The sequence below is a fragment of the Pseudopodoces humilis genome, chromosome 8 (assembly GCF_049639895.1).
Source record: "Pseudopodoces humilis isolate 2021_Gansu_Grassland_sample_001 chromosome 8, ASM4963989v1, whole genome shotgun sequence".
NCBI classification, from domain to species: Eukaryota; Metazoa; Chordata; class Aves; order Passeriformes; family Paridae; genus Pseudopodoces; species Pseudopodoces humilis.
This window is the reverse complement of record NC_142207.1, coordinates 34,456,688-34,480,837: the sequence shown is the minus strand read 5'-3', so window position 1 is coordinate 34,480,837 and position 24,150 is coordinate 34,456,688. Positions and strand designations below refer to the sequence as shown.

General features: G+C 43.2%; 1 protein-coding gene across 4 annotated transcripts in view; it reads left to right on the top strand.

The window, feature by feature from the left end:
• Window positions 1-24,150, top strand: part of IKZF2 (IKAROS family zinc finger 2) — a 115,973-nt gene that overhangs the window by 74,705 nt on the left and 17,118 nt on the right. For all 4 annotated transcript variants that reach the window (XM_088058761.1, XM_014257747.2, XM_005528886.3 and 1 more), the window contains one exon: window positions 20,436-20,573. In XM_088058761.1, the coding sequence (XP_087914887.1) occupies window positions 20,436-20,573 (138 nt within the window). The remainder of the gene's footprint in view (window positions 1-20,435; window positions 20,574-24,150) is intronic.

Sequence of the window (24,150 nt, the reverse complement as noted above, 5' to 3'; positions counted from 1 at the left end):
TTCTGATTAACTTTATGTGGATATTTTCCTCCCACATGCAGCTGCTTTGGTTTCAGGAATCTAATGATGCCTTCAGGACATCAGAAGGATAATGCCTGGGGAGAGATTCATGCGCTAAGAGTGGGCATGTACCTCCAGGTACTTACAGGACTTTCAGGTGTTGTTTTCAGAATTAACTCCATAGTTCCACAACCCAGATAATATAAGAGAGGTGCCAGAGAGGGCTTCCAGGACATGCTGTGGAGTGCTGGGACACAATTGGTAGTCCTTTCCTGCAGGATGCACTGGACAAATCAGCGGGGATTGGCTTCACCTTGCCTGGCTTTTGCTGTTTTAAAGGGAAAAACATCCAGGCAAAGCCAATCTGCTGATGGCATTCACAGAGTACCTGCTATCTCACCCTGAGACATGCCTGTCTTCTCCATCCCCTCTGGAACTGCACGAGACAATGGCAAAGACAAACTGTATGAGACAAATTTTGCTGTAGGCAGTTCATGAGCAAACCCCAGAAGTTTTAAGGAAGCTGGCTAAATATGACAGGTCAATCTGATGGTTAAAGCCATCCAGATGTTGACCTCCATACTTGGAAAGGTATGACAGCCTCATGCTGTTTTACCCCAAAAAGCCAGGCATCCTCAGATAGGCACATAAACTTAGCAGTTAGGTTTTGGCATGGATTTCTGTTGTATCTAAAATGGAGCTGATTCAGCCCTCCTCCCCCCATAATGCTGTTGTAGACATAAATGCTCTGACAGTGCTTGAAAAAGTCAAGGCTGCAGTGATGAGCAATCTGGGAGAGCCCATAGCAAACACAGGCACCTCAGTTTTCAGAGCAGGGCTTGGGCAGTAAGTTAGAAATGAGGAATGGCATCACTTGATAAGGAGAAAACAAAATTCAGAATATGTTTTGACTAAGTGAGAATCATCCATTGATTTCACTAAGTAAGGATGGTCCTGTGTGCCAGTTGTTTAGTGCTCAAAAGATTGTCTCGTCATGTGTCCACACAAACTCTCCACATGACATTAATTCTGGAATTTCCTGATTTTTCTATTTACTTGGAAGCTTCAGTCATGTTCGTTACTGTGGGAGTATGTGTTATTCATATATGAAAGCAGTATTACTGTCTGTTTCTTCCTAAAAAAATGGGTAGTGAGATTATTATTTTTTCACAGCAAATTGTCCTCACAATACATTTTAAAATTTGCTTTGAAGCTGCTGCTTTCCTGCTTAGAAAGTGTCCCCTCCAAACAATTTTTTTTGCTTTTAAGAAATATTTTTCTTCCCCCTCTTCCTCCTGCATTGCTGCTTCATGTTGTTTGTTTCTGCCCAGCTCTTCAATAGCACTGAACTAATGGTACCCCTTTATTGGCAAAAGAAAAGCAGAAAGCCTTTGTTTAGAAAAGAAAGGCTTAGGCAAAAATTCCCAAAAGCACAGCACAGCAAACTGCGTACAGTGTGCAAGATGAAAGGCACATATAATTAAAAAGGAAAATGCCCTGTTCATGGAAACTCTTTCCACGTTTATTGGTTAGCAAGTCCATCTTTCTCATGTCTTCTTGTCTGTGAGGACTTTGCTTTCAGCCCTGCCTGGATGGCAGTGAGCCATCCAAGGTGTCCACACACCTGGAGTTGGAGGGTAGACCTCTGAGGCACTGAGGAGTGCCATCTGTGTGTGCAGCTGTGCTTGGAGGTAGAAGGAACTTGTTCCCTAATTCTGATGACATGTCGGCCTCAATTCGTGTTTGGGACAGTCCCACTTCTGAGCAGCTCAGTTTGGCTGAAAAATTGGATGAGCAAGTGCTGGAATACACAATGCTGTGCATGAGCTCCCAGTTGTCAAAAGCCAGTGAGAATTACTGAAACAGTGGCAAGGATGGTTATTAAGAATAATGAAGTCAATGTTTTAAACTCTTCTTTTTCATCTTGAGGGAACTTTTGCCACTATTAACATCTTCACTCTTAAAAGGCCCAGTATCTACTCTGTAACCATGTTTGTGATGATGGGAATGTCGTAATTAGATGAATCTTGTGATCTGAAGTTCTCATTACACTCTGAACTGAACAAACACTTTGTGAATGGGGAAAAAATTAAAAGCAGACACATAGGATACTATCTGAAAAATTAAATGTGTATGTGAAGAGGCATGGGGATATTCTGAATACAAATGCCAATTCTCCAGATTGGTTATCAAACAACATCTTCCCTTGGTTGTGATGAGCTGGTGGGTATTTGTGCTGTTGATCTGATACTTAGAGCTCTGTTTAATCAGGCAGAGCTGCTCTTCCTCTCAGGTTTTCTTATGCTGTTTCAGTTAAACTCAGTGGAATTACCCGCGTCACAAAATCATTTTGGGTTTTTCTTATCGGGCTGCGGGTTCCAAACCGCTGTGAGCATGTGTGCAATCCTGCAGCAGCTCTGCTTCTCATTACTGCTTCCAGCACTTAGAGGCCTTCACTCCATGCTGGAGAGAGTCTAAAATCTCTGATATTCTGCTTTCCATTTATTTGTGTGTGTGTTTTTAGAGGTAAGCTCAAAATGTGTATGGGGTAGGAGTTTGCTGTGCCAGGGCTTTATGCCCTGGGGAGCCTTGTTTAAAATATAATTCTCTGTGGAGCCCTTGTGTATCCCATGACATGCTAGAGCTCCACCTGGACCTGATCCTTGGAGTGGAGGGGTCTTCTTCATCTCCAGAACACTACTGTGATAAATACTGGAATCAGCTATATAGAAAGATTATCTTTTATGCTCAGGATTATCTCAGTATAGAAGCTTGGTCTTTTCTACAGAGCATAATTACCACTGAGAAATCATGAATCAAAGAAATCTTTGATTTAAAAATGCTGTATGATCTTGATCATTCCAGCAGAAGTACATTTGGTCTTTGTTTTCAGGGGAACTTGTGAAACGATACGGTTCCACCCAAAGCAAGGAGTGTTCACTTTTATGTTTTGGTCTTCAAATTCCATACAGATTCCCTCTTATCTGCTGTAATTTAGGAATCAGTCTTTAACTGCTCAATGCAGGAAGTCTGCTTCTGACAGATGAAACAGAGAAACAGGAGTGTTCCAGGAGCAAAGGTAGATGGGCTGTGTACCAACCTCATGAATCCCTCTCTCTCTTAGGACTAGGTATCAACTTTTCTTTTATTTTCCGCCACTCCTGTCTGGGGCGTGTGATTGAGATGGCAGGAACTGATGCCCTGCAGCTCCCTGTCTTGTGGCACCCCAGTGCAAGCAGGGAGCTGCTCTGTTCTTTGGGTGCCCAGGCACTCCCTGTAAATCAGCTGCATAGGGAAGGACTCGCCCCCTCTCCTAGAGATCAGAGACACCAACACCATGGGAGTGTTCTCGTTCTTAATGTCAGTTCACAGCAAGATCTGCAGGTGCTAAGATTTGTCCTGGTGTCTGTGAGACTGGTCCCTCCTGCTGCCTCTCCCAGTGGACCATGGCTTTGTGATGTTTCTGCCAGGTTTACCAGAAATTCCTCTGCAGTGCTTGGAGGTAACAACATTCTTGTTTAGGCAGGAGCATCACAGTGTAAGACTCACATGGGGTGATCCCTCCTTAACTGTGAGTGGTTCATTCCTGATGAAATACCCACGAAAGGATGGAAGCTTGTGTTTGGGATGAAACTGCTTATTACATCAGTTTTCTGTGTGTCTCCTGTCTCTCCTCCATGTTAGCAATTCACATCCTGGCATCATTACCCAGATTTTGTCCCTCTCTGTTGCCTCAGACCACATGGAGTGGAACAAAGCACCTGGTCCTGCCCTTCTGCGCTACAATTTGGAGAGCACACAGGCCCCTCTCTGCTGCTGGGTGCTGCCAGTTGCTAGGCCAGCCTTCCTGTTCTGGCACAGCAAACAAGACAGTGCTTTCTTTTTCCTCTGGGCTTTTATTCTGCCACAGTGCTATATGTGGGATTTCACTGGCATCAAAAAAGCAGGAATGTGGTAAGACTTCTGCATATAGAGCAGCAGTGCTTCTAAACACTATGCCTAACCTGTTTTTTAAACATCCAGAGAGGCTGTTTCTGTTGCCTCCCTAGGGAGACAATTCTACTTCCCATCTGCTTTTTATAGCTGTGACTCTCATCCTGATATTTAACCTTAACTATTATTTCTTTTGGTGCAGATTATTGCTCTTTCTAGCACTATCTTTTGTGACTGTGAGTAATTCCTGTGCTCAGTTTATGCTATGATAGGCTGTAGTCGTATGTCTAGTATTGATTCTCTTCTAGTCTGTCTTTATCTTCCAATCCTCTTGTCTCTTTTTTATTACTAATTTTGAATGTTTTTGCTACCCTTATTCACTCATTTATGAGGAACCTAAATTACAAAGTCATTTGATGCCTTGGAAACAGGGGCCAGTACAAATGCAGACCCCTTAACATTATCTCTGCCTCAGTTGCCCGCCAGTAAAATGGAAATAAAGAGCACTTCTCCACCTGGTTTAGATGGTGAGAGGGCAGCACACAGGAATCATGGCAAGGCACAAATGTATTGCTGCGATGAAGGTCATGTAAGTACATCATAGAGTACTCAGTGGTGCTGGTGCCCCAGCTGCACAGCGCTCTATATGATCTCCTTAGTTTTACTTAGCCTTTGTGCAGCAGTGAAATGAGATAATTACAAAGTGGAAGGAATAATAACTTTGTATTGTTACCATAACCACTGAGGTATTAGACCCTGATACCAGCGTGATTATCTCAGACACAATAGTAAGGTGATTATTAATAATACTAAAGGACTTACTACTTAGCCTGCAATTTTTGTGTCATTTCTTTAAAAACTCCTATCTATTCCATCAGCCCCAAGCCTGTGGGAAGTGGGTATGAGTTGTTGCCTCCTTGTTATCTGTTTTTCAGTGATGAGAAAATGAAACAGGAAAACCCCCATGAGAGCCAATTTGCAAATTCAGGGACCTAAGCACCAAGGTAGCTTTGTGTGCATCACTTGTCTTTCTGCACCAGAACTGCTACGGACAGGCTGGCAGGTGAGACTCCAGTAGCTCAGGTATTTAAAGATCTGTAGTTCTTTGCTCCTTTCAGTTCCCAATAGAAACAGTTCCCTTGTTTTCCTTGTCACCAGGGATTGTTTCAGAAATGCGGTATTTTTATGCTCAAGTTGGCGCATGTACCTACAAACCCAGGATTTAAGGTGCAGGTGTTGCATGTGCAGGGATTTGGGTGTCTCATTGTGTTAGGATAAGCTGGAGGGGAGGGATGTGATACAGCACACCAGGAGCCTGCTCCAGAACCAACCACTGAGGTATCTGCAGTGGGTTTTGGGTTTTGCAGACAGAGATTCAAGAGGTGACAGAGAACTTTTTCCTGCAGTTGAGATGCAAACGTGGTTTTGATGTGACCAAGCCACATCTCAACAAAGCCAAGACCGCTTCTTGCACATACTCCGAGCAACAAATACCACAGCAGCTCTAAGGAGGAAACAAGTGTTGGGTTCTTTTTTTCCCCTGAGAAAATTACTTTCAAGGGCAAAAAGCTCCTGCATATGTCTCTGGGGAGAGGAGACCCAATATTTAGAGCTGGCCTCTGTCAGTTCTTGAAGGAGTTTGTGAAACCTTTCAGCTTGAGAATGTTTGAGCTTGGAACCCAGCAGTGGTGTGAGGCCTTCTTTCATTGATGTCTCGGAGCTGTGTTACAGGGCAGTGTGAAAGGGAGAACCGCCCCTGACATTTTTGACAGCATATGTTTTAAGGTGTAAGAGAGGTATTTTTGCCATCTGGAAGGGAAGCCAAGAGAAACTAAAGGGGGACAAAAATAACCCATAACCCACGCCACAGCAGAGTTGAGGAAACTGCTACTGATATATTCTCCTGAGCTCTCAGCAGCCTGTAATTATGAATTGGCTTACAGCTAAGATATTGATGGATATCACTCAAGAAGGAAAATGAGAATGTCTAGATTTTTTTACAGTGAACCTGTACTGAACTCTGTGTGACTCTCCTCCTATTTATAACCCTGTGTGAAGTTCAAGGAAACTTGTCCTGGAGGTTTCCCATGAGAGGGAACTGTGTTTTTACCTGACTAAAGCTCTCTGGATATTTTCCCATTTTTTATTTGATCTAAGTGTGAACTTTCTCCACCCTCTGCCCCTCCTTCCCTCCTGGAGTGGTTAGAGATGTGGATTGCAGCCAGGATTGCACAAGAGATGCCAGTTGCACACATGTTTTGCATAACTGTGCTGTGTTGATTTCAGACAGGGTGCCCCAAGTTCCCTCCCTGCCTTGCAACAGAGTCAAGATCTCTATCTTCATTCCTGAAGCTGGAGAAATGCTGGTAAGGCCTGACTATTGAACCTTTGACAAAGAGCACCTGGATGGGACGCTGCCCAGCAGCACAGAGCTATCCCTGTGGAAGAGCCTCTACTTAGAAGTTGTTTGGGCTCTTTGTATCAAAGGTGCAAGAATCTTTCTGCCACTGGGAAAGGCTGCAAGTGATTCCTGCCAGCTGCTCTGTGTTAAGGGAATGTGCTCCCCAAGCACATGTCCTTTCCTTCTATTCCAGCAAGAGGCATAAATGTTCTCATGTGCTCTGAGACAGCCAATGACCTCTCTTGGTGAGAAGCCTGACTGGAGAATTAGGACAGGCTCATCCCAGTGCTCATTTTGGGGCTAGTTCAACGTGGCTTTTATCTTTAGAAGCAGTGAGGTCTGCTTGATTTCAGTGAGAATTAGGGGCTTTGACAGCCTAAGCCTTAGCCTGTGTTCCAGTTCCTTTTGCCAGGAAATAGGTACTTTCTTCCTCCTGCCTCTTTTGTTTGGAGTGCAAGTCAAGACCAAACTGGATGGGGCTGAGCAACCTGGTCTAGTGAAAGGTGTCCCTGCCCATGGCAGGGGGGTTGGAATGAGATGGTTTTCTATCCCAAACCATTCTGTGATTCTGTGACAACAGCATAGGGTCCCCCCCAGCAAAACAGAACTGGGGCTGTTCCTAATAGGTGCTGCCTCATGGGACAGAGCTGGCCTCACAGGGAGCCAGAGCCCAGATGATGATTTAAAGACTTCAAGGTCTTTCTAAAAAATAAATCACATGCAAAAAAATCATCACTGTGGAGAATCTGATGTTGAGATTTTTATATAGAAAAGTGACATGGGCCATAGACTCTCTCTCACTTGGATACCCTTCATGTGCCTGCATTTTCCTCGTTTCCTTGGAGACAGTGTCTTGTCTGAGAGCAGTTAGCCTTGGCTAGGAAAGGCCTGACATTTCTGGTTTGTGGGATAAAGCTGTGCTGATGAATTTTCCAACAACCACAGAGGCAGGATTTGGTACAGACTCAAGCAGCTCTGAACAGGGTTATCATGTGGGCATCTCTAATACCTCTCTGGGGACACCACTGGAGTCCCTGGTGTGAGAGCAGGGTTCAAAGATCCCCAAATTGAGCCCAGCGATCCCTGTCCCTCGGGTATCAGAAACGTTTGAGAAATTTCTCCCTTCCCTTTCCTTCTTCCAAAGAGCTGAGTCAGCTGGACTGGCATGTCTGGAACTCTGTGGCACCGGAGCAGGCAGTCTGCCAGCAGCATTACACACCGCATCCAAAGGAACACGTCACTCCTCTCTCTCTCTCTCTTTTTTTTTTCCCCTTTGCAATCCCCACCCTCTCCCTTTTATTTTTCCTTGTTGATCCGTGTAGGTGAGTCAGAGAAACCTGCTCATCCACAGCCTGTTCCTTCTTGCCAAATCCTGGAGCAGCACTCCCAGTTCTTGTTGGGTGTCAGGAATAGGTTATGAAAACAAAAACTGATGCAGTCGGTGTACTGGATATGGAGCCCATAGTGTAAATGCACACTGAATGTGCCACTTAGAATGGCTTCCTAACAGAGTGATATCATTTATAGGAGACACCTTATTCTGTGATTCATACATAAAATTAGTTTTATTCCTACAAAACACCAGGATAGAACAGGGAAATTATTTAAGGCATAAATTGGAGAACATTTGGGCTGAAAAATCTATCTTAATTCCACTGAATTTTGAAGCAGTGGAAGAGTGGAAAATTTCTAGTAGGAAAATAGGTAGTCCATGGAAATGGTTTTGACCGATGTTTTGGCATCAATTGTAGTTTTACGAATCTGAAGAAATTCCATGGATACTCCATTTCCTCAGAGTTTACACTATTGATGAGTTTCTGACCCCAGAAATTAAAACATTGTGAATCTGGGTTCCCATATCAGATACTTACAGATAAGAGTGCAAGGTGATAAATTGGCCTTTTTATTTATTTTACAATATTTATTTCATGAGTGGGAAGGGAGTGAGTGAGCAAACATGCAAGGTAACTTTTCCTCTTTGGTCAGCTGACTCCAAGAGCTGGGAGCTTAAGGAAAACATGGTATGGTGTCTAACTTGGGGTGAAACTGCAGGTGTTGGTGATGCTGTAGGGATCCAGTGTATCTCACTATCTGTAGCTACATTTCCATCAGGCAGCATCAAAGCCTTGATTTTTGGCATCTCGTGTTGGAATGAAGCTATTCAGCTGCAGAGAATAGATCATTCACCAGGAAAAGTGCTTTGCTGGACTTTTACGTGCCATAGTAAAATGTCCGTGTTAGCTGTATTGTGAAAAATGTATCCATTATGTTCATATGGTCTCCTACAAGCAGCAAGTTTGTTCCAAGGGCTAAAAATGAGCCAACTTTCAGAGGCTGCAAGTACAGTTCTGGCTGAGAAGCACGAGATTTCTGCCTTGATCAGCATGAAGTGCTGGAGTGCAGGCCCTGGGACAGGATCACACCATGGTCAAGAGAAGGGAAAGGCCATTTTGTGTCTGGAGATATGGAACTCTTGCTGAGATACAATCATTTCTTCGAGTTCCAGCCCAAGAGAAGAGGCGAGCAAGGTTTATGACCCAGCTGCCTTCTGCAGAGGAGAAACCCAGAGGGCCAACAAAAAAGGATTTGACAAAGGCAAGACATCAGTGTCACAGGTGGGAATGAACCCAGATGTTCTAAATTCCCACCTGCTGACTCAGTTACGAGACTTTCCACACAAATTTAAAAAATAGATGTAAAAAAAGATAAAGATTTTTTTTTTTTCTTCCAGGTATTGAGGAACAAGAAAATTTACATCCTTTCACTCCTGATTCAGACTTCTGGGTGAAATCACATATTTCAAAGAGCCTAGTGTAAACTTCAGTATGACCTTTTTTTTTTATTTTTAATTTTTTTTCTTGAGGGAATGTAGTTAAGTATATTCAGAGTTTCCTAAATTCCCTGCTTTTACAGGAAACCTTTTTAAAGTCTTTCTGGATGCTTAGAGAGCTATTTTCTGTTGTCCAGCTTTTCTGTCTTTACTTTCAGCCTAAGCATTTTCTTTTTCTTCCCTTCTTTCCTTTTTCTTCCTTTTGGTTCAATTTCACACCCATATTTAATTCCCTTGTATTTTGTCTACCTCTCTTTTAGTAACAATTAGTTTCTGATTCCTTCTTTCCTTCCTTCCTTCCTTCCTTCCTTCCTTCCTTCCTTCCTTCCTTCCTTCCGCCCCTTCCTTCCTTCCTTCCTTCCTTCCTTCCTTCCTTCCTTCCTTCCTTCCTTCCTTCCTTCCTTCCTTCCTTCCTTCCTTCCTTCCTTCCTTCCTTCCTTCCTTCCTTCCTTCCTTCCTTCCTTCCTTCCTTCCTTCCTTCCTTCCTTCCTTCCTTCCTTCCTTCCTTCCTTCCGCCCCTTCCTTCCTTCCTTCCGCCCCTTCCTTCCTTCCTTCCGCCCCTTCCTTCCTTCCTTCCTTCCGCCACTTCCTTCCTTCCTTCCTTCCTTCCTTCCTTCCTTCCTTCCTTCCTTCCTTCCTTCCTTCCTTCCTTCCGCCCCTTCCTTCCTTCCGCCCCTTCCTTCCTTCCGCCCCTTCCTTCCTTCCTTCCTTCCGCCCCTTCCTCCCGCCCCTTCCTTCCGCCCCTTCCTCCCGCCCCTTCCTTCCTTCCTTCCTCCCTCCCTCCCTCCCTCCCTCCCTTCCTCCCAACCTAACATACCCTGGGTATTAAGAAGTACTCTGAAATTGTTGTTATTTATTTTTTGTATTGAAACAAACAATGAACAACCCCTCCCCCCACAAAAAAACAAACCCCACCCAAACCAATAAAAATCACAACAAAACCCACATCCTAGGAAAATTCTAACAGGAATTGCAGAATTTTATTACCTAGGAAAAGAGTAATCTAGCTTCAAAATCATACCTAGATACTTGATGTAGAGGTTTGTGCTAGAACAGAGACTGTCCAGTATCTCAGATTTCTCTCTTAAAGACCCCATCATCCTTTAAAAGATACCTTTACTGTTGATTTTGTTGTGCTAAGAATTGTTTTCCCACAAAATGGTCATGACTTCCTCCTGCCAAATGCTGTGGTTGATTTTGACTGTGGAGCACTAAAGACCTCTGGTGTAGGTGAGAAAAGTCCCCCCTTTATTTTGATCTGCTCTGCATCGTTGGTGATAAACGTGTTGTGAGGTAGAGAGCAAGAGCAGGGCATGGGAAGGCTGCACAGGTGGAAGGAGACAGTCAGCTTTCTTGCTGTTTGACCTCATTTGACACTGGTGCAAGGCATGGCAAATCCACATGTTTGAACAGCAGATCTTGATGAGGGTAACATGAAGGCATAGGCCACTCTGAATCCTGGGCAGTTACAAAAGTGTGAATAACAATTTTCATGTCCCAAAGGAGCCCATTAGTTTCACAGCCTGACCTGCTTTTGGAAGCGAGGTTTCCTTCAGTGTTGGCCTTGATCAAAATAAGTGAAAACTCCCAACATCAGTGGTCAGGAAAAGAAGAGGAGCTGTCAGTATTACTCTTCCCAAGTTGCTGTTATCTTCATGACAGCTTGGTCTTAATTGTCTGTTTCCAAAACTTTTTTTCTGACAGTGACAAGAAAAGGGAAAACTTACAGGAATGGAGTGTGTTCTTCCTACCTGCTAATACAAGACATAAAACTGAAAGGTGCCAAGCGCTAAAAGATGATTTTTTTCACACAGGAACATGTAGGTGGAACAGGGGAAATCATTGCCATGGGATGAGATAAAATGAGTTAAGGGCTTACTCAGTGATTTTATGCAGGAGAGAACTTACCTAGTGTTGTAGTGACAGGTAAACATGGTGTCTTTCTATCTCCTGTTGTTTATATAGTACAGGATACCTGGTAGCACTTTGGCACTGCCTGCTAATAATTCTTAGATTCTTTTGGCTTTGTAATGCTCAGGGGCTTCTGCAGGATATGCAAAGGGGCTGCACTTGGAATAAATGCAAACTGCACACAGCTGATACGAATTGGCTTCAGGGTATTGCTTCCACAGAGAAATCTGGCCCAACATCTATATTTGTTTTACCCAAAGAGGAAACAAAAACCCCCAAACAAAAGCTCTTGTGAAGGGAGTGTTTGTCCAGCAGCATTCCTGATCTGCACTGAGGTACCCACACCCTGCGCTGCCCCTGGGAGCTGTTCCTCTGGATGACGTGTGGATCTCCAGGCACCTCCTGACATTCCTGCTGAGCTCTGGCACTGACAGGGAGTGGAGTGGACAGGACAGGGCAGAGAGGAATAACAGGCCAACCTGAACTTGTTTTCATTTTACCTGCTCACTCTGTTGCTGGGGCAGGGCTAAAATGATGAGAAGCCAACAAGCACATTTTGGAACGTTTGCCTTGTGAACCAATTAACACTCTGCTTATCAAGTCAACTTTATATAATGTTAAAGATCTGAAGTGGAGTGGAAAGTACAGAGCTGGTATATACAGAGTTAAGGTTTAACCTCTTTCTTCAGCCTGTTCCCACCCACATCCAGATAACATGGAGACATTGCAGGGTGGACTTTGCAAAGTCAGCTCTTGTATTCCTTGGAGGGCCTCTACCTCTTTAAAAATAAGTGATGGTAAACCTGGCTGCTTGTAAGTCACTTTGAAGCCAGCCAGGTGATAAAACACCAGTTACTTTGTGGACTTCCCGGTTTGTGTTAGTTCTTCTCAGCACCAGAGTGCAATCTAAAGAGAGTCCTTTTCTAATATTATTTCAACATTTCAGAATCCATGTAGAATTCCTAGCAACCTCACCAGTGCTGGGGTTCTGGACCTTCTGGGACATGTTGGCGTGGGACTTGGTCAGTGCATCCAGGTCAGTGGCCTCACAGCATGAAGTGCAGAACATTTGCACTTGGAATTTTCAAATATATGTGGGGAGGGAAATCAGAATGCTTTATTGGCATTCATGTAAACTAAAAATTAAGTGTCAGGTTGCTTTTGCCAGATGTGAACGAAGGAAACAGTTAAACCATGAGAAATACATGAGGAGAGCTTGTATGTAGTGCAATATATGTTTCTTGAGACACAGAATTGGAGCACATACCCATGAATTTCATCTCTTTCAAAACTAAATGCAACATTATTGTCCCTATCTGTGTTTTCCTTGATTTGGTGCATCATTTATTTGTGTGTTTTCACACAGACAGGTACATTTTCCTTTGCTTTTTGCACATACACAGATACAACATACAAACCTGCAAAGTGAACAGGTGCTGCAGGAAAAAAAAATGTGCTGCATCTTCTGTGCTGCAAAGGAAAAAAATGGGGTGTAAGATTCTTGCTTTTTCTGGGTTTGAATGTGTGCTGCAAGATTGCAGCAGGAGCCACGTGAATATTTGGATAATTTGGAAGATTTCAGTAAATCTGTGACTGTGCCAATGAAACAGGAGTTTGTTTGTTTGTTTTTTTGTTAAACTTCTGGCACAAAAAGGGCACCTATTTATTTATAACCCTGGTGGCAGATTGAAACATTGTTTTATCTGTAAAATTCTGCAGATTAGATAAATAAATACAATCTAATTAATCATATTCTATAACACAGGCACTAGTTGAGGCAAAATAAATTGAACCATCTATTAAAGTAATAACAGGCTGCAGGCAGAACCTCCTGAAGGTGCAGATAAGGACCCAAACCCTTAGATGCTGTACCTGAGCGCTCTTATTTACAGATTTACTCTAGATTCTGGCTGTGTGGTTACTATAGACAGGGGATAAATAGGAAAGGTTTCTATTGAGTAGTGAATTTACTTCTAGCCAAGCTGTAGCATGAAGTCCTCAGGGTTTATGTATAATCTGGTATTTAGCACTGCTTGTTGTGGCAAGTATCAGGGAGAGCTGAACACAGGTAGAGTACTCACTGCTTATTTGACAGTGCTGTAAACAACTGGCAGGTAGATGCAGGTGTCAAGCTGCTGGATTGTGCCCTGGAGGTGTTTCTAGGAGAGGCAGGCGTGTCTAGAAAACACTGGGGTTGGAGGTGTGATGTTTTGCCATTGTTTCACTGGGTGCTGATGTACCACAAGTATCCAGCTGTGTTTCGCTGCCAGCTGTAATACGACCTGGCAGCTGAAATAATTTAGACAGAAATCACTTATCGTTGACTGCCACTGTGCAAAAGATCGGGACAAGCTGCTTTTCATTTGCTGAGAGCCTCACAAAATGTTGTGGCTGTTGAACAGCCACGTATATATCAATTGCAATTGATAATAATGTTGACTAAGAGGCACTGGACCACGGGGTCATGAAGTCAGTCGAGTGCTTTATTGCAACCTCCAAGATCTGTACATAGGCTTCTCCTGTTGTATTGCTACATTTTGAGTTTTGAACCTTTTGAGGCATCCAGAAACCTTATAAAGCTCAAATCTACTTGTGTGATCTTCTCTGTCACATGATCTGGTGACCCAGCCCTTTACCACATGGCTTCATGAACCCTAATACTTGGCTCAAAATATGTTAATCTAAAAGATCCTTGTAAAATTCCGAGACATCTGAACTCTGTGAGGTCCAAAGATGTGTCTACATCCCTTGAACCATACCACAGGTATTGCTGCCTATTCTTGGACTGGGAAGATTAAAAAATTAATGTGAAGTTTTCATAATGTGACTAGAGATTTTGTTCTTTCTGAAAATTAGATTGCTTTAAGATGTCACAGGTTGTGCCCTCAGGAGAGGATGCACTTGACACTGGGTATCTACAGTCCATGTGTTTGTGTGCTCTAGCCTTTATTTTAGATATTTACATGTTGTGACTTCTGCATGCAGGTTGTCTTGGACAATCTTGGGCTGGTTGTGGGACTTGACCTTATTTCTAAACTCCAGTATATATGAGTAGTGTGTGTGTGTGTGTAATCTCACAGGCAGAAAAAAAAAAAAAAAGGCAATGCATCAAAGAGCCCCCATGAATTTCAATTAACACATTTACAGTCATTAAGCACAGCAGTGAGATACAGCTTCAGAGTGGGAGGCAGTTCCCTTTGCAAAGCTACGTGCTGCTCAGAGCCAGCATGGGCTTAGGTCTCGCTCTAATTTTTTTGTGATTAGTTCGTTCAGGGGTCTGTTATTCATGTAAATATTTTTGTGTGTGAGGCTTTGAGCCAGGCAGCTCTAGACAAGCCGAGGTGCACTGTTTAATTACAGTAGTGAGGCACAGCCACCGTGTTGCGTCTCCACAGCCTCAGCCCTCCTGCTGCAGCCTCGGCTCTGCCTTGGCCCTCTCTGCCTCTTAGAGCTGCATCCTTGGCATGGGGAGCTGGAGGTGGGAAAGACAACAGCAGCTGTTACAGCCACCTTTCTGCAACTATCACACCCTCTCCTTTTTGTCCCATGTGGGTAAATGTGGCCAAGCTCTGGGCATTTGACATCCCCCTGTGCTCACTGTTTCCCAGTCTGAAAGGGCTCCATGCAGCACATGGCTTCACAATGCCACATGTTGATTTATTTCTGATTTGATTTTCTTATTGTTCCTCTGTTCTGTGCCATCCTTAGTATCTCCTCCTGCTCTTTAGTGTTCACTCCCATGTCTAATATAATCACAGTGTATTATTAAGTCCTTAATTTCTCAGTAGAGGTACCAGTACTATTTTTCTGTGTCTCCCTACTTGTGAGTGCTCCACAAAATTAGCCTCTGTGCATCTGGCAAAGTGCATAAGTTCATTTACATGCTGTGAAGAAGGGAATTATTACCTTAATCATACATATGAATAATTGAAGCCCAGGAAATCAGGATAACTTGCCTGCAGTCACAAATTAGTAGTGCAACCAAGAGTTGAACTATATGCTCCCTTGTCCCAACCCAGCACCTTAAATCACATTTCCTACCTGTGTTAAAGCTGATTGTGCTCTGATAAGTCCCAGTCAAGGCAAAGGGCTGCTTTGTAGGCACTGTGTGACTGCAGAACAGTTCCCTTCACTCAGGCACCTTCCAGTTTGAGAAAAGACAAAAATTAGTGAATTAATAAAGGTTATTATTATGATGGGGGAGTCACTGATATGTTGAGCTGATCAAATGCATCCAGAAAAGGGCAGCAAGGCTGGTGAAGGCTCTAGAACACAAGACCTGTGAGGAGTGGGTGAAGGAGCTGGAACTGCTTAGCCTGGACAACAGGAGGCTCAGGAGAGACTTTATTGCTCTCTAGAGCTCCCTGAAAGGAGGCTGTAGTCAGGAGGGGGTCAGTCTCTTCTCTCAGGAAACCACTGATAGGACAAGAGGACACAGCCTTAAGCTGTGGCAGAGGAAGTTAAGCCTGGACATAAGGAAAAAATTCTTCACAGCAAGAGTGATTGGGCATTGGAATGGGCTGCCCAGGAATGTGGTGGAGTCAGTATCCTTGGACATATTTTAAAAAAGACTGGACGTGGCACTCAGTGCCATGGTTTAGTTGATAAGGTGGTGTTAGGTCAGAGGTTGGACTTGATGATCTCAAAGGTCTTTTCCAACCTAGCTCATTCTGTGATTCTGTGAAGTATCAGCTCAAAAGAACATTTTAACTTTAACACTGCTCCAGAAAACTTCAGTCAGAGAATACTGATGTTTGCTCCAGCTCTGGGGTGCTAAGGGCTGAGCAGGACTTCAGATTTTACAGAAGTAAGTCCCACTCAGTGTGCTTCTGTCAGAGTCTCTTGGTCTGAGCCAAAAGTAGCTGTGTTAGATGGCCATGCAATGCAAAAATCCTGGCTGGCTCCATTTCTACAGTCTAGCAAAAGTAATGGAAATCTGGGCAAAGCCTCTGCTCCTTGAACTGGGCCAGCCCAGGTCACACAGGCAGCGATGCCCAGGCCTTCCTGAGCAGGACGTGCAAATGCTCAAGCTGTGGCCATGGACATGAGCAAATGGACAGGGAGGAATTCTGCTCTGCATTGCTGCAGAGGACAATGTGCTACCCAAACCAGGGAGTGTAGTGTCTGTGCTCTTAAGGGAGGCAGGATTTTAGCTCACTAAAGTGCACTGCAGCTCTGAACCCATTCCATAAGCCTTTCTCGCTTTATATGCTCATGGCAAGGTGGTACCTGGGATGCCTTGTTGTTTCCCTTTGACTTACTTTATATTCTGCTATGCACTCCCATCTCTTTTGAGAGCAAAATGCTGTGTGAATGCCTTGCAGGCTCTTTCTCTTTCACTGACCTTTTTTTTATGACTCTAAAGAAGTTTCCCTAGGCCCAAGTCTGCTTTCTGTCTTGAATATTGACCTTAGAGTTACACCATCTCATTGTCGCAGCACGCAGACTTCTCAGCTATCAAAGTTCACCCACAGGACTCAAAGTATTCCTAACTCAGAAACACCTTGCTTCTATGTCCTCCTCCTCCTCTTTCCCCTCCTCCCTCCACATGAGCATTTTAATTTCACAAGCAAAATCCATTTTGCTGTGAATTTTGACGGGTGGCTCACCTGTTTCTAGGGTAAAAATTGTACTTCAAACTTAAATGTCTTTTTCACTGTGACTGTCATAATATTTTCCATTTGAGGCTGAGATTCCACCGTGGGTTTTCTGTGCCATGTTGTCATCTGTCCAAATCTGAGCTTAAATGCGTGGAAATTCTGACATTTCAGTAAGAAATCTAAAGTGGGTTTTTTATGTTCTTCAAGTTAGCTGTTTCATAGGTGTGGCCACTGGGTTTTGCCCAGAACTCTGGTCTTTCCCAGTTCAACAACAGATTAAAGATTTCTCAAGTTTTTTTGGGCTTGTTTGCATTGACTGTGCCATGTCATTTTTGTGAGAATAAGTGGCGATGATTTTTTATCTGATTGTTGATCCTAAAAAGCTGATAAAGGAATAATTACCCCAAAGCAGGGATTTCCAGCCTGACTTTGCTTGGCAAGCAGTGGTTGCGTGTGATGCCGAATGTGGTGGCCGTGTTTGTGCAGATCTTGGAGAAGGCAGCTTCTAATCAAGCAAACTTGGAGCGGTTTCACAGTGAAAATGGCTCTGTGATAGAAAGACCTGTCTTTACTGAGGGTTTTGAGAGGGTTTTGGTAGGTGTAGAGTTTTTAGACTCCTTACCCTCAAGCCAGTGCCCTTTAGTCAGAGACTGCTTATGTCCAGCAGTGTGAGCTATGTGTTTTGGGGGAAAATTTTGAATATCTCTGTTTACCTGCACTCAAGTGTTTGAGAAAGGCTGAAATCTTTCTCGTTAGTCATGTGGTATCATGTCAGGTTGTTATGTGGAACAAAGTACACTGCTGAGATTATCACTGAAATTGAATTCTCTAAAAGGCTTTTGCATCTTTCTATCAGGTAATACGAAATACATAGAAATGTACACCCACTGGCAATATTCACTTCCCTTTTTTTTTCTTTTGTCATTAACTTTGTTGAGAATACAAGGGGATATTTGCAGCTATTTCGGTGGCTTGACATTTGTCACAATGATACAATTTCTAAAATCTTGACTGTAATTGCTGCCTCAGCTCACTGAACCTCTTATCCGACGGGCTGTGAGAATTGCTGGTGACACAAACTCCTGCTATCAGAACTGATTCCATTGGGGTCTGACCTGATCAATTGCTCTTTAACGCAAGTCACAGTCACTCTGTGTAATTTTATAGTGTAAATCAGATTTTACACCTTTGGGGCTATGATGTGATTGCATCTCTAGAGCCAGGGAGGTTGGAGTTGGGAAATGAACCCAGGGGGGTTGTGCTTGATACTACTCAACTGGCACTCACAAACTTCATTCTTTGCAGTTGTGTATTAAGCAATATGACCAACATTTGCCACATGTTGTTTATTCTCTTATATTCCCCCCAGAGAAGGGAACGTGCATACTGTGCCTATTTCTTTCCTTGAGGAATTATGTTCCTCAAATCCCATATTGCCTGTAAAAATCATGTCTTTATCATTAACTTTTATACTCTCTATTAACCTTCAAATTTGATGGAATTTGGGTAGCTGACTATCCAAGATATCATTGGAAAAGCTCTGCCATGTTGTATGTGAACAGTTACTGAAATGGTTGCAATGCAGGCAGCAACCATTTGAAGCGGTCTAATAAAACCTCTTTTTTGACTAATTATTAATTATTAATTTTTTATAATATGAACTTGTAGCAGAATATTTTTCTCTCTGTTCAATGATAATAATGTAATTAATTGTAGCTGCCTAAAATAGCTGCAAGCAATCACCCCTTTTCTTTGTGTCTTACAGTTATCTAAGTTGCTTGATAGTTTTGTGTAGCCAGACTGGGTGGGCTAATTCAGCCCTGTTTCAGCTCAGTTAACATAATTCCTTCCATTGCACCGGATGTTTTTATTAGACACCACATTAGCTTCTAATTAAGGTGTCAGACTGACAGACATTGATGCCATCTAGATGCACGATGAAGCATTGTAATGGTGATTGTAGAAGTCTTTCCATCCTGGGGAACCTCTGGTGTGTTTTCCTAAAGGTGCCTCCAGAATGAACTGGCTGGTTTATGTTTAAGAGCTCGTTCACATCAAGGGCAATTATTCTGGGAATGATAATGAGTCTCATGCTGGGCCTCCACTGAGAATTCCATTACCAGCATCAGTTATGGCAACAGTGGAAGCAAGTGAGCAAACTGAAATAAAGGCCACAACAGCTCTTTGGTCTGAGACACACTTTCTTGAGGATAAGCCTTGTCTTGAAACAAAGAATTCCACAGTTTAGATATTTACTAAAAGCCAGGGGGTTTTCTTCCCTTGGTGGAAAACTTGGTTGTGTCACTAAAATGTGCACACAAACTTTTGGGGAAAACCCAAAGCTTTCTGCAAGCATGTTCTTTTCATCAAATCCCTTTTTTCTGAGACAGAAACATTTGAAAATGTTGGTCCAGCTGTGATACCATGGGATTGTATAGGATGTGGCACGTGCTGGTCTTGCTGAGGACCCTGAGAGTTGCCCTGACTCAGATTTTTCATGTTTGAGCCCTCTGGCCAGCTCATTCTTGGCTGTGCCTGTCCCCTCATGGCTTCTCTGCGTTTTCCCATCCCAGTGGTGACGGTGCAGTTTGGCTGCAATTAGTACAGCTCAGATTTCATTAAGTAAATGACTGCGAAAAGCTTTCAATATTGGGACAAACCCAATAGAAACATGTAGATTACCCAACAGAGGATGTTCTCAATTTCTTTGGCCAGAAACTAAAATTCTTACCTAAGATTTTCAAAACTCTAGAAGAAGTTTGACCTTCCCCTTCCCTCAGCCAGCTCTGAATTTTGCAGCCGATGGGGTTTTACTAGACTTGCAGTACTGACTTAATAGCTCTTTAGTTATTAGAGGATAAATGTTCATGTTCTACAAGTTTAAATTATATTAAAAGCCTTTATTAGCACCACTTGGCAAAATACCTTCTGGCTAGCTTTCTGGCCTTGGGCTAGGCCATTCTTGTGGTTTCTTAATGACATGCTATGAAATGGATATAATTTATGAGAATTTGGTGCCAGGTTTTGCGTGTATTAAGAAGCATTTGCTGTTCATGCTTAATGCTGCTGAGCAAAATGAAAAAGATTAAAAACTTGAGTAACGTCTTGCATTCATGTGGCTTGATTTTCGTTGTACATGGCCTTTTGTAATTTTATGTATATATATTTATATAATATATTTTTTTAATATTATCTGGTCTCTGAATCACTGGTGGCTGTTCAGTTCTGGCATGTAACAGTGCTGTTATCAAAGTTACTTTCAATTTATTTTCCAACCCTCCCTGAGTAATATTGGCAAAGTATTCTCAATGAAAGAACTCCTCTGAGCCACGTAATAGGTTTCCCCACAGTTGGGAGAAAAATTAGGCCACTGGGGCAGTTTATTTTTGTGAAGGCAGCTGTGCCATGGGCCAAAGACCTCAGAAGTTTCTTTCCCACGAGACTTGGTGCTGGGGTGTGATTCAGCTGGTTGGTATTTTCCCCCTCTCGACATCTGTTTATTTGCTTTGCCACGAAGGCCGCCTCCTTTTCCTTCTGCTGATACAGCGTTAGTGTGAAAAATGGATGGGGCAAAGCACCCGGCGGGTGGGAGGAGGCATGTGCGGTGGGAAAGCGGGGCTGGAAGAAAGGCCTGAGTCTTGAGTAACCTTTCTTAGGTGTCTTTCCATCACAAGAGTTGTTTGTGGCAGAGGTGTGAGCTTTGGTGATTGCAGAAGCAGGCTGCCGTGGATCTGACCCAATGCTCTCATTGTTTCCGCAGTGGGGAAGCCTCACAAGTGCAACTACTGCGGCCGGAGCTACAAGCAGCGCAGTTCTCTGGAGGAGCACAAGGAACGCTGCCACAACTATCTGCAGAATGTCAGTCTGGAGGCTGCTGGGCAGGTCATGAGTCACCATGGTGGGTGCAAACAGCCTCCGGAGCTCCCTTGGACTTGGAGCGTCTCATGCGGGTTTCTTTCCATCTTTTTCTTCCTTCCTTTCGTCTTTGCATCGCTTCCATCTCAGAGGTTGCTTACACTCAGAGAGGCAGGAGAAGAAAAGATGAGCTAAAATCCTCACTCTGTCCAGTTTAACAGCCCTATTTGTGCTTATGTTGTTTTAAGTCAGTATTTCACTTTTTAGTATGTGTACATTTACAGACACGAAAATAAAGCCAAGTCACCTGTTCAAAATTACCAAAGTCATATCATAGAATCATAGAGTGGTTTGGGTTGGAAGGGTCCTTCAAGACCCTCCAGTTACACCCCATGGGCAGGGACACCTTCCACTACACCAGGTTGCTCCAAGCCCCATCCAGTCTGGCATTAGACACTCACAGGGGTGGAGCAGCCACAGCTTCTCTGGGCAGCCTGTGCCAGGGCCTCACCACCCTCACAGGGGGGAATTTCTTCCCACTATCCCATCTACCCCTGCCCTCTGACAGTGGGAAGCCATTCTCCTTTGTCCTGTCCCTCCGTCCTTTGTCCCAAATCTCCCTCCAGCTCTCCTGGAGCCCCTTCAGGCACTGGAAGGAGCTCTAAGGTCTCCCTGGAGCCTTCCCTTATTCCCAGTTGTCCCAGCCTGGCTCCAGAGCAGAGGAACTCCAGCCCTTGGAGCATGCCTAAGGTTTCCTCTGGACTTGCTCCAACACCTCCATGTACTTCTTATGCTGGGAGTCAAAGCCATGTATAAAATGTATGATTCTTTTCCCCTTCCTTTCTGATAGTGAGTGATAATTAGAAAAGATAAGGATTGCAGAGGTATTAAGAAGTCATTATTTCTACCCTCTGTAATATTATCTTATCCCTCCAAAAAAGGGAGGGATGGATGTAAAAATCTCTAGAGCAGAATGGAATTCAATAGTGTTGTAGAAAGTAATTATAACACAAAAGAATGTTTGTATGCATTTACATTTGCTAGTATTAATATGTTAACTAACACTGCATGTGTTAATATACATAAGGATTGAAGATTGCCAAAAAGATTGTTGAAAGCAAGAAATGTCAAACTCTGTGAATTTGTTTTCAGAAATTTCTGGAGCTATTAGTATGGATAATGAGCATAATGTCTCAGACTGCAGGGTTGAAGGCTTATCTGTAGTGCTAAATGGTAGCTGTCCAAAAATGGTTATAATTTTATTCAAAATTAGTGTCTCACAAACTCTTCTAAAACTGAGCTTCTTCTAACTTTTCGAAGTTGCCTTTAGATATCTGGTACTTGGAGTCTTTAAAATTTCTTACTATTCAGAAAATATCAAAATGGCATTTTTTACCATTTTGATTAAAAATTACCATATACCTACAAATACAAAAAAAAAAAGGCTGTGGGTAAATGAAAAGGCAAAAGAGCATTTCCACTTTTTCTTTTTTTTTCTCTATTTTGCTTATCATGATTGAGTGAATCATGATAATTCATGATTATGAAACAGCTTCATCTGGAAATTATTTCTATAAAATAATTTTTAAAAACCTGAAAATGCCAGCTGAAATAAAATCTATTCAACACTGCTACTATAGGCTATATTTTGGTGACAGAGGTCTCCAAAATTTTTTAAATAGTACTTTCCTGTGACCAATTTAAGCCTATAAAGGCACATTAGACATTTTTAGTGCCTGTCACCAAAATATTCATACAGCTCTATTAAGTAATTGCTCTCTTTGTAGACACCCTGGAGACTAAAGTCAACATTTAAAATGTCATGGATGTTTTAAAGATATTGAAGTGAGCGATTGTGTGCCTGAGGTGGCTTTTTTTCTGGTAAAAGTCAGTGAAAAGGCACATTTCAGGGCTTTGCTCTTTGGAGGTACCTGTTGTGGGCTTGGTCAGTTAGGTAGGAGCTGAACCACTGAATTGATTCCCAACAAAATACACACTGCTCGTGCCTGTCCTGTTAACCAGGGAGGGATGCCTTCAGTCAGCCTCTCCTTAGGGAATAACAGGAGGCTGCCCAGAGCTGTGATAGCCAGGATGTTTGAGATCCTCTTGTGGAGGAGCTTCCCAAATGCCACTCAGTTATTTATTAAAATAATAAATTAATCAATATTTCTGAGGAAATCTAAAGCTTTTTCTAAGCTGCCTAATGCCATGACAAGAAGGGTAAGTCCTTAACCTTGCCTGCCCAAAGAAGCTGCAGTGATTGACCTTGCATTGATTCTTCTACCACCTGAAGTTAAACCAGTGCAAATCCCATGTGGACAGTTCTTTTATTTACAGCCTGACTTTGCTTGGGCTTAAAATAGAAGTGTTCACACAACCACTTCACTTTTCTCAACAAAATTAGCTTAAACCAGCACTTTGAATTCAACTAGTGCTTCTTTCTCCTCCAGGCAAATATGTCTGTGCCTCCCCTGGTGAATGTTTAAGGGGATGTTTGATCCACTGTCTTCATTTAGTTGTTTAGTGAGGGCACAGCGAGGACAGGCAGCGACAGGGAGCTCCAGGTTCAGCTGGGACCAGTAATAAATCTCAGCTCACATCCCAGCATCACTCACACCTGTGAAGCTCAGCACCAGGGTCATGAGCACCAGCCTGCAGAGGTCTGCAGTGAAGTCCTTTTTCCTGGGACTGTAAAGACACCAGGGAAGATTACAAAAAAGGATTACTGGGCTTAACATTAGGCCTTATACTAATCCTGAAAAAATGGTATTCCTTGTCTCCCATGTCACACATGGAAATGATATTCCTGAGGATGACTAAGAGTATGTTTTGGAGACTATTATTTTGCATCCCACTGGGGTTGAGCTTTCCTGACTCTCTTTCCAAATAGTTGGTGTTTTGTTTTTGCTGAGCATTTTGAAACTTTGGAGTGCATTTTGGTGTGACTCCTGCTCACAATTTCACCATGGCATGCAGAATAGGTAGAGGTGGGGATTTTCTTATCCCTATCAGCATCCTGCTCCTCCTGCTTTAACAGCACCAGCATTGGCCAACACTGAGCATTGATCCAAATTATTTCTGCAGAGACTAATTGTTCCAGAAAACTGGAAGCAGCCCCTAGAGGGTTTGGATTTTTTTCAAGCATTGTGCTCAAGCCTATCAGTTTATAGGCGTGCTACAGACATCTACTTTGGTGTTTTCAATTATCTCTGTCTTGCAGATGGCTAGATCACCTGACTGAAGCCACAAGGGGAAGCAAGAGAGGAGGAAGGAGGGCTAGTTTTGAGGGGTGTGTACAAATCTTTGGGTCTCGCTCCATCCTCTTGTAGGGTGCCAGCTGCTTGTCGAGCTGCCCCTGCTTGTGTTCCTGTTCCCTGCTCAGCAGGACAGATGCTGCAGGAGAGATCCCAAGATTTTGTTGTTGAAAATTTTCAGCTAAGCAGTGCTGGCTCTCGAAAGAAAAATTACTCTGCAGTCTCCTAGCTAGCAGTGTGTTGGGGTGACAAAATGGACAGTCCCAGAATCCCAAGAACATGACCTTTGCAGGAAAGGACAGGGTGAAATACTGAAGGCTAGCTATGGTTTACACCCAGTTACGTCTTCTTATCCACTGCCACAAA